We start from the raw sequence: 10,772 nt of genomic DNA on the forward strand, positions 1-10,772 counted from the left end.
GATGTCAAGCAAATGGGACTTCCTTACCAGACCCTTCTTCTAGCATCCTAGTGATGAGTAAAACACAGACACCTTGGGTTGTAACTTCAGCTTTGTCAACTCCGTTAAGATAAACAACTTCAAAGGCCTGCTTAGGACAGGATGTCTGTAATCTGGGTGATGGGACTTTTCCTTATCTTGAATCACAAAGGCATGCTATGGAAAGAAGATGCCCATAGCTTGGGATCATAAAACTCAACTGATGCTACTTTGTTTACAGTGTGTTTATCTAAGAGAACTCCTTTCTCACGGCAGTATGTATATAAGCCAGAAGATTTCTGTACTGGGTAGCCAGGACTTCTTTCTGGCTCCACAATGTATTATGTTACCATTTTCTTTAATAGGGAATTGATTAATTAATTAAATCATAAAATGTATTCATTTAGCCTGTTGCCTTTTCTTTAACCAAGTTTTCAGGTCAACAGAAGGAACAAGAGAGCTGAGAGCAGAGCATCCCTCTCAGAGTGTCAGTCCCCTCCCTTTGTAGTCATTCTGTATATACATTTGTACAATGCCTTGTACAGGCAGACTGTCATCTCCCAGCGGTGAGATGGGTAGATACCACCACCACCTCCACAAAGAACTTTCATTTCCTTGATTCTTTCTCCTTGTCCAACAGGGACCCAGGAGGACAAGTACAAAGTCAGGACAACCTGGCTTAAGTGTCTTTCAGCTCTAATGGCTGTGATCCTGCCTCAGGATGCTGGTTGCTTATCTGTACTGGTACAGTGTTTTGTCACCGAGAGTTCTTTACACCATGTAATCAGAGGTTTAGCCTTTCCCCCTTCCTCCCCTCTCACCAACTCTGAATTATAAATAGTTAACAAATGCACATTGACTTGAAAAGCCTGGCTCCTTTTAGAGACAGCCAGGTGGTACAGTGGACAGAGCACTGGGCCTGATGTCTGGAAGACGAGTTCAAATCTAGTCTCAGACATTTACTAGTTGTGTGATCCTGGGCAAATGGCTTAACCTCTGTCTCAGTTCCTTCATCTGTAAAATGGGGATAATAATAGCACCTACCTTCCAGGATTGTGAGGATGAGACCTTAGTGTAGTAGCCTGAAACACTATATAAAAGTTTCCTTATGTCCCTTCCTCAATGTGGGGCTAGGTTGAGGTTATGAACGTTGCTGGCTAGCCAAGGAGACTCAAGGCTCTCTGTAAGATCAGGCCATGCCCTGAGTCATAGTCTAAGGGAGAAGAATCTAGAACCCAGGTATCCTACATCCTAACCACACTTCCCCAGGTGTCTCCCCCACCAACCCCTCACCAGGGAACCAGGGAGACATGGGCAGGCTTGTTCATATTATGCTTTTTAATATCATTAATTGTGTTACACGACACACAACCAGGAACGATGATAAATACTGCGATGGAAATGTTAAAAAAATATTATACATGTCTCATGTCTCCAAAAAACACACCTTTTAAATAAATTAATGCAGAGTAACTGACACTCCAAAGGAAGAGAACCCATAGTCAGGAGGCCTGGGCTGAGGGCCAGGGGCAGGGCTGGGGACCAGCAAGGTTAAGGCAAGTACCTACAAGGACAGGGTCAGAGGGAAGAAGGGAGGCGAGCTGGCAGGAAGGGGTCATATCATGGGAGAGGGGGAGCTGTACAGAAAGCTTGATTCTTCCAAACCTCATGAAGTGGCCTAGAGGCTCCTGCTTCCCTCCCTCCCTCCCTCCCTCTCCCAGCCTGGGGGCCAGACACAGAGGGCAGAATACCTTGGCTCCCAGCAGTGAGATGAGCAGGTACCACCACCACCTCCACAAAAAACTTCCTCATTTCCTTGATTCCTTCTCCTTATCCTACAGGGATCCAGGGAGGGCAAGCACAAAGCTCATCAGTCCAACCCACATCAAAACACAGGCATCCTGTCTGCATTCTAAGGAATTAAGCCCTACTGACTGGTGATGGTACAATCCCTAGTCAGAAGTGAAGTTATAGGGTCCACCTGAGAGGGAAGATGCAAGAAGACAGGTAGGTTCATGGGGCTGACTGTAGAGCAGGGATCTAAGGGAAGAAAGGAGGTCTTAGTAGTTGAAACAGGGCAGTCTAGGTCTTAGGGGTGGGAAGACCACTATTTCTGGGGGTCAGAAGACTTCTTACACATGAATGGGGGAGAAGAATAAGCCAGTCCCAACCTTGGATGGGAGTCCTATTTCTGCCCCAAGGATTTGCAGATCTGCTTGTGTCTGGGCCTCTCATCTCCCATAGGCACCAATGCCACCATTGCCGTACACTGGATGGGGGTGGTCACTGGAGGAAGATGGGGAGCTACAACTTACATGGCTGCCCACTTACCCCCATCACCCTAAGGGTCAGGAAGGTGTTTCTGAGGAGCCAGCAAACAGTAGTGGAGAGGGTGGTAACCTCTCCACTCTTTCAGAGTCACATCTGGCCTCTCTGGGGACATTAAATGGTTCTTGGACACTGAGTGTGGCTGGAGATCTACAGGCATACATAACTATATGTATATACATATACATACATATGTACATAATTGTGTTGGGGCAGAGGGAGAGACAGTTCAACTAATGAGTGACTATACCTGTATGTGGTACCATATGAAGGACTGAGGGGGAAAGCACTCCTTTCCCCTCTACCTATCAGGACAGGGAGATCCTCTTCCCTTGGTAACTAAGCTTGAGAAATTTTGGGCTAGTCTATAACCCCAATCCCACATAAGAGGTGGGAAGGCTGAGGCTGGGCACACAAAGATAGGCTAGAGGGTAGGCAGGGAGGGAAGCCTTGCTGGGCTTATGTCTGGGGAAGGTCCTGCAGACTGTTTCACAAATCAACTTTTCCAGGGTTGGCCCATCCCAGGCTGGGACAGAGAAGACCAAAACTTGGCTTGGTCTGGTCCACTTTGATCCTGCTTCTTCTACCTCCCAGCCTTAAAGGCAGGGACCCTCTGGACTGTCCTTCCCCAAATACCTTTTTGTTTTTACCAAATACATAGCTCCAGAGAGCTAGGCCAGTGCCAGTAAGCAAACACTTTTCCCTTGTACTTGATCAGCCTTTGAGGTCACTGCCCATCCTGAAACTAAGAGCATCCCTTGGCATTTGGGATCATGTTCTTTCCTTCCCTAATAAGGGGAGGCAAATTCAGGATCCAGAACTCTCAGGAAAAAGGGTCCAGGATTTTTTTTGCCTTTTATGGTGCTATTAGGGCCCGATTCCCACTCTGACCCTTCTAATCCAATACCAGTAGTAGCACAGATGTGCATGTCCCTACACACACTTGTACAGACACACACACATATATTCACTCTCTCTCACACGCACACACACATTCTTAGAACTAGATACACACATACTACTGCTATGCCCAAAGACATATAATGACAGACACCTACATGTGTACACATATAACCCCCCCACACACACACACACACTTCCCTGAAGATGCTTATTCTATGCAACCTCCTTGGAGCCTCATGAAGGGGAGGACGTGGACAAAGGTGATGATTTCCCGAGCAGCAAGTTCAGTTCACTCATGAGTGATTGTGGGAAGGAACCTAGCTGTGTGGGTAGGGGAGAGCAGGTTAAGAGGCAGTCCCTGTACTGCAGACCCAAAGGAAATCCTGGCCTACTGGGAAAGGCAGAACCATAGGGCAAGGGAGACAGGCAGGCCTGGTGGGGCTCAGCTCTAGCTAACCACAGAGTAGGGAGGGGACTGACATTAGTAACTCCCTCTCTTTTCCTGCTTCCAGCTCCCCACAAAGGCTTGATGGAGAAAAGGGGAGGAGTGGGGTGAGGCTGAGCCAGAGGCAGCTCCCTCGATTCACCACCACCCCTAAAACCCACAAGGGCACTAACAGAACTAGGCAGGCAGGAGTTTGTCCTCACTCCCACCTTGGTCCTGATCTCATGTACACTGCTGCTCCTTTGTCCCTCCACAGAAAGGAGAGGAAAACACACAGATGGTAGGTGACAGAGAAGGAGAGGGAGAGAGACAGAGGATGACAGCAAAACATGAAGCTGCTCCCCTGGTGATGGAGATGGGAGGGCTCCCTTCTACCCTTATGTCCCCTAGAAAAATGATGGGAAACAAAGCCCAGAAACTGTGCCTGACTTGGACAGAACAGAAAGGGAGGGGAGATGGAGACTAAACATTGAAAAAATCTAAAAATCAGTGTGTAGGTCAGAAGGCAGGAGGAAGACAAGCCAGGGCCAGGAAAGATAACAAGTTCCCACAGTTCACATCTTGAGGCTGAGCCAGGGTCAGTCAGGCCGGGTTAGGCTGAGTAGTCTTGGAGCTGGCCTTGTTGAGCCATTCCAGGAGGAGTCTTTGGGGTGTCCTTCAGCTGCCAGGTGTTCTATTTCTGTAGCAGATCATCATGGGGCAATCTCCAAGGACCTCTGGGGGAAAGACTTTGAGCCTGAGACATCCTGGGACATCAGACTGGGTCATGGCTTGGCCTGAGGACAATCTGGAAGAGCTCTCTTCTGAATGAAACACAGATTGACTTACCCTAGGCCAATGGAGGCCAGAGCTGCAAGCTGCTTCCCTTGTCAATCCCCTTTCAGCCCTCACTAACCCCTGGTATCTCTTCTTCTCCCATCTCCCTCTCCTGCTTTCCCTAGACTTTTGGCCAGTTTATCTGCTGGAGACAATCATGGCTGGGAAGCCAATGGAGGTGGTGGTGGTTTTAGGGAGAAGGGGAAGCTGGCTGAGTCCCCTTTAAACAAATCAATGAACAAAGAGCCCCTATCACCCTCCCCCCACCCCCCCAGTGAAATCTCATTTTGGTTTCTCCCGGCTTCATGAACACAGAGGTACACGTCCTACCATAGGAGGAAGCAATGGCTGTTAAGAAGTTGGCCAGTGGCTACGGCCAGGACCAAGGCCCCAAATGGGAACTAGGGAGGGAATGGGCGCCAGATGTGCCTCCTCCCCGCTCTGCCCCTGTCCTGGCCCATGCTGGCCGTTACTGGATGTGGCAGGCAGTAGAAGAAGTGGCCTGGCAGCACATGCACGTGGGGTTCACAGATTTAGGGGGGATGAGGTCGAGGTCCTCGTCATCAGGGATCTCATCTAACCGGTAACCATCCTTCAGCAGCTGGATGTTCAAGTCTTGGTTGATCTGCTGTAGGCAAAGGGGAGGGCGGTCAAACCTGGGGTGAAGGTGGGGGCAAGCAGGCCTACAGTCCTAATTAGCCCCAGAAATTAACCTGTAGGCTCTATCCTCCACCAAGCAAAACCCATCTCTTCTCCTTCCTAGGCCCCTCCCCCTATCTCTGAGGCCTGACCCTCCTACCTTCCAGGTTCTATTTCTACCACCCAAATACCCTCTTATCTTTTATCCCTCCCCCACCCCCATCTCTAAAGTCCTATCCTTTAAGATTCTACTCCTGCCTCTTGGCCTAGGATGCTATTTCTTGTCTTCTCTTCCTATATCTCAGTTCCACTCCTATGTCTCAGACACTCCACCATATATACCTCCCAGGTTGTAACCCTATTTCAGTCTCTGCTCCACTATTTTTAGCACCAAGGAGAAGCTGCAGGCAGGTACAAGTCTTTCTTCATGGTGAAAAACCTCCAGACATTCCCATGACTCACCTCTGCTGAGGAATAGCCCGAGGAGGAATATCTGGACATATCAAAGTCATCATCACTGTAAGTACAGATAAGAAGAAAAGATCATTGATGATTTCAAAGTCTGGGTCCTCAGTCTCACTTCTTTGGGGGGGGGGGGGGTGAGGACTAAACATTGTCCCTGAACTAGGGCTGTGGATGAATTTTCACTAGTTAATGGACTATCCCTGAAATTAATTTGGATTCTCAGTGCCAAGGCCTAACTCCCCTTCAACAGAAATAGTTTTATAGAGGCTGGATTGTTTAATGGGAAGAACACTGGTTGTGAAGTCAGAAACTATCAAATCTTAGTTTAGATTTAGAGATAACCTCATTTTTACATATGAGAAAACAGGCCTAGAGAGGTGAAGTGAGGTGCTTAAGTAACAGACCCAGAATCTGAATCCAGGTCATCTCTCTCCATCCAGTGCTCTTTCAACTACAACATGCTGACCTCTGTGACTTCCCTTTTACCTAAATGGGCCTCAGTTTCTTCATCTGTAAAATGAAGGCATTGGTTTGAAAAATCTCTAAGGTCCCTTCTGAATTGAAATCCTTAAATATATCTACGATCCTACGAAGAATCCTTTCCCTTGAGGGTGGGGGAATCTGAGGAAAGGATGGGAGGCGGGTAAGAAGAGCCCACCTCCTGGCCTTCCCTCTCCTTATACCCCCATTACAATGGTTTAGGACCATCTTAAATGAACTCTGAGCTCATTTTGTGAGTCCATTCAATCATACCCCCCAAATAGGACTCACGAAGCATCTCTCTTCTTACTCTCTTTTCCAACCTCCTTCCCTTTACTGGTATTAATCTAAATTCTCCCTTTTTTATTTTTTGCTTTTTTTTAATTAAAATTTTTGAACTTAACATTAACAAAAGATGAACACTTTAATATACAAAGTACAGAGAGGACTGTGTACAAGACTGTGAGTATTAGATAGTCTGTGTTTTTAAAAATGTTTCTATTAAATTTAACATGATAGTACCAAACATTACCCTGGTTGTGTCCCTTTTTAAATTTCTGTTCTGCTCCCCTACTTCTTTTTTATTTTCTAGGCAAGTCCTCCCTTTATACTATTTTCTGACATGCAAACTGGGCTCTGGGAATTTCCCTCAAGTGGTGCAGAGGTTCCCAGAGGAATGCTGGAACCTTCCATGTCAACCCACCTATCTTATTCTAAGAATGCTTGAGGTTCATTTGCCCTCCGTTTACTGTTTCCTTTTATAGATGGGGAAGGTCAGGTTCTGAGAGTGGTGATGACACGCCCAAGAGGAAACAAAGATCAGAGGCACAGCGAAGAAAAGGGAGTAAAAGGAAGCAGTCCCCAGTCCTCCTTCAGCACCATCTCTTTTTATCCAGATGAATGAATGAAAGAAGCATTTATGAAGAGTGAATGCTTGCAATGTTGTTTCTCAAAGGACAGTGTGAATACGACAGAAAAGGAAAATGACAAATTTTGGAGGAGATGTGGGAAAACTGAGATATCAATGCCCTATTGGTGGAGTTGTGAACTGGTCCAACCATTCTGAAGACCAATCTTGGAACTATGCCACAAGGACTAAGAAACTGAGAATACCCTTTGACCCCATAATACCATTACTAGGTCTATATCCCAAAGAGATTTTTAAAACAGGAAAAGGACCTATATGTACAAAAATATTTATAACAGCTTGTTTTGTGGTGGCTGAGAATTGGAAATTGAGGTGATACCCATCAGTTGGGGAATGACTGAACAAGTTGCAGTATATGACTGTGATGGAATACTATTGTGCTATCAGAAATGATGAGCAGGATGGTTTCAGAGAAACCTGGAAAGTTTTCCATGGATTGATGATACAAAGTGAAGTGAGGAGAACAAGAGAACATTGTACTCAGTATTGTTGCGCTTGTCCTTCGTTGCTGAAGAAGACCACGCCATGAGAGAAATAATGACATGACTTGCACTTGACTTTGTTTTGAGGGAGGGAGGGCTGTGCAGGTCACCAGCCTCACTTCTCCTCCAGAGCCATGTGAATCCAGTGACCAGATACTCATCAGGGTGACTGGAGATGACCCAGGATGCACTGGGAGACCTTGGCCTCTTGAGGCCAACAGCAATACTGTATGATGATGAACTGTGAATGACTTAGCTCTTCTCAGCAATTAAAAGATCAAGACAATTCTGAGAAACTTATGATGAAAAATGCTCTCTACCTCCACAGAAAGAACTGATGGAGTCTGAATGGAAACTCCATATATAATAGCATACTATTTTTTACTTTCTTTTTTTGTGTGTGGTTTTTATGTCTGTTTTCTTTCATAATGTGACTGATATGGAAATATGGTTTACATAATTAAACATGTATATCCTATATAAAATTACCTGCCTTCTCAATGAAGGGGGAAGAGAAGGAAGGAGGGAATTTGGAACTCAAAATTATAAAAAAATGAATGTTAAAATTGTAATTGGAAAAAAAAAAATTTAACATTTTAACAAATGGACCATGTGGCTCATAAGCAGGATCTCTTACCACTGGTTGGAATCACTTACTCTTATTAATATTGATATAAAATATTTTGCTATTGCAAAACTATACTAGTAGGATTCTAGGGAAAAATTGTGAGCTAAAGTGATTGAACTACATGATCTCTACGTAGGGCACTCAGACAAACAGGGCAGTGCTTGTACTATTATGTCAAATTCAATATAAACTTTTAGAAAATCAAGCTTTAGGCAACAGAGTGTTCAGCTTTAACACTGCAGGACAAGAAGGACATTCCTTTTCCCTGGGGGTGAGGCAGTCACTGAGGTACATGTCAGAGAGAACATGGAAAAGTGAGGAAGGAGGGAACTGTTAGCACCAAGTCTGGGAGCTTAGGATCTGTCAATCATTTCTGCTGTCCAATAAAAACAGCTGTCATTTGCATAGTGCTTCATATATATGATCTCATTTGATCCCTGCAATCATACTGTGAGATGAGAACCACAGGTATTATTCCCACTGAAGAGATGGGGAAACTGAGACTCAGAGGATTGAAGTGACCTGCCCCAATATGGTTACACAGCCAGTAACTATCAAAAGCTGCATTCCAAGGCAGATCTTATCTTGCTGACCCCAGACTCAGCACTCCATTCTCTCTCCCAATGAGAGGAGAGCTACGGGACAAGAAACAGAAACTTAGTAAGGAAACCCTAAGTCTGATGAGGGTGAGGCTGTGAAATGGAAAGACGTTCTATGCCAGGCAAACAGGACTGGGAAGAGTTGCCCTCTGCTACTGAAGTAAAGAATCAAGGCCTCGGGTTCAAATCCTGGCCCCACCGCTTACCACCTTTGTGACTTTGGGCAGATCACATGACCCCTATGGGCCTCAGTTTCCTCTTCTGTAAAATGAGCAGGTTGGACTACACGGCCTCTAAGGGCTCTTCCTGATCTAAATCAATAATCTTATGATCCTATGAAACCACATGGTTGCTAGTAAGGCCAGGCCCCAAAGCGAGCCTGGAGCAGCAGACAAACCACACTGCTTCACAGCCCGAATGAGAAGCTGGCACCGGGCTTCGGAGGAGGTGGACAGAGCAGTTCTAATCTCTCTTGGATTCTGGCTGTTCTTCCATCCCAGATTCTATGTAGACTTTGGTCTCACACTTTCCTTGAAGGACAGGAGGTTCAGGTGCCTTCTTCAGTTACTGTAACCATCCCTCCTCCTACAGGGCTGCCAGCCATGGGCAGATGGCTTCTCTGTCCCTAGTGAGGTGAGGGTGATACTTCCAGGCCCTGGATCCTATCATCGGAGAGTGAAGGGAGGTGACTACACAGTTAGTACATGGTAGCCTAGAGCCCAGGGGAAAAATCCTGGGACCAGGTAGTGCTTTTCTTATGCAGGAGATTATGAGTAACAGTAGGATTTCCAGGGCCTGCAGCCAAAAGTCTCCAGAAGGAGCAGAGGTCAACGAGGTCAGCAGCACATGGCTTAAAACCCAAGAAGATATTTTTGGAAGTGAGGTAAGAAAGCCAGGCTCCAACATGGGGACCAATGTGATTGCAGAGTGGAGGTGTAACAATGGCTTAGGGGTCATGTCAATGCCCCAGTCTAGCATGGTGCCTTGCATACAATAGGTTCTTAATAAACATTTATTGAATTAAACCCCAGGACCAAGGGAATCCACACCCAGGGAAGACTAGAAAATCAGTTCTGGATAGCTGAAAGAACTATCTCTTCCCATCTAGAGGTTCCTTTTTCATCTCTCTCTCTTTCCCTCTCTCACTCTCTCCCTCTCTCTCCCTTTCTCTCTCTCTCTCTCTCTCCCCCTCCTCTTCCTCCCCCCTCACAGTTTCTCTCTCTCTCTCACAGTCTCTCCCTCTCTTTCTCTCTCCCTCTCTCTCTCCTTCTCTCTCACACACACATACACATACACATACACACACACACACACACACACACACACACACACACTTCATTTATTTATTTTAGGTTCAGGTCCATCCTCTGTCCCAGGCCTCCATACCTGTCCGTGTCAAGGGCCACCAATGGCTTCTCATCTGGACTCTGATCAAGTGAAGAGTATCCTTTATTGGGGACAACCAGCCTGGAAAAAAACAGAACAGATGGGTCATGATTAGCGGGCCATGGCAAGCCCTTTCCATTTTTTTGCCTGTCTGTTCTGAGCATTATGCTAGGGAGGTCTAAGCTTTCCATTCCATCCCAAAGGGAACAGCTGGCATACTGAACTCTGGACAGAGTGGTCCATGCCAGGTACTCTTGAATACATCAGGAGCCAGGTACCAAGGGAAGGCCCTGTCTGAAGTCTACAAGCAGGATGGTCAAGGACATAAACCTAAGGATTGCCTAAGTCTGGACCCAGGAGGGCTCAATGCTCCCAAGTCCCTACCAATTATGGGGCCACTGTCTACTTCCTCTCCCATTCATCATATCCCAGGCCCCTATTCTAGAAGAATAAAGATGAAAAGGAAGTTCTGTCAATTAGGGTGATCTGAATGACACAGGAGGGGACAGAGAAGAAAACCTTTACCTTGTCCGGGCCATCACGTTGTTCTTCTTGGGCTGCTGGTTGACTGGACTGCCCATGTTGCCATTTTTCAAGGAACCCTTTCGAGCGAGCTCTCGCTGTTTCTCTGCAGAGGAAACATGGTTATTATGAG

The 10,772-nt window shown here is 46.3% G+C and overlaps 1 protein-coding gene and 1 long non-coding RNA gene across 8 annotated transcripts in view; one reads left to right on the forward strand and one right to left on the reverse strand.

Moving 5' to 3' along the window:
• LOC140502152 (uncharacterized) overlaps window positions 1-8,550 on the forward strand; it is a 68,779-nt gene extending 60,229 nt beyond the window's left edge. Inside the window, exons 5-6 of one of the 2 annotated variants that reach the window (XR_011966546.1) lie at window positions 5,538-5,668; window positions 6,859-8,550. This is a non-coding gene — a long non-coding RNA (uncharacterized lncRNA). The remainder of the gene's footprint in view (window positions 1-5,537; window positions 5,669-6,858) is intronic. The other variant, XR_011966547.1, reaches the window with a different exon arrangement.
• The window catches only part of FAM219A (family with sequence similarity 219 member A), a 99,988-nt gene continuing 90,554 nt past the window's right edge, over window positions 1,339-10,772 (reverse strand). For 4 of the 6 annotated variants that reach the window (XM_072606419.1, XM_072606435.1, XM_072606393.1 and 1 more), the window contains 4 exons: window positions 10,643-10,745; window positions 10,118-10,198; window positions 5,612-5,666; window positions 1,339-5,138 (listed from right to left, as the gene is read on the reverse strand). In XM_072606419.1, the coding sequence (XP_072462520.1) occupies window positions 4,980-5,138; window positions 5,612-5,666; window positions 10,118-10,198; window positions 10,643-10,745 (398 nt within the window). In that variant the 3' untranslated portion in view covers window positions 1,339-4,979. The remainder of the gene's footprint in view (window positions 5,139-5,611; window positions 5,667-10,117; window positions 10,199-10,642; window positions 10,746-10,772) is intronic. The other 2 variants (XM_072606427.1, XM_072606402.1) reach the window with 1 other exon arrangement.

This window comes from Notamacropus eugenii, chromosome 1, assembly GCF_028372415.1.
Source record: "Notamacropus eugenii isolate mMacEug1 chromosome 1, mMacEug1.pri_v2, whole genome shotgun sequence".
Taxonomy (NCBI): domain Eukaryota; kingdom Metazoa; phylum Chordata; class Mammalia; order Diprotodontia; family Macropodidae; genus Notamacropus; species Notamacropus eugenii.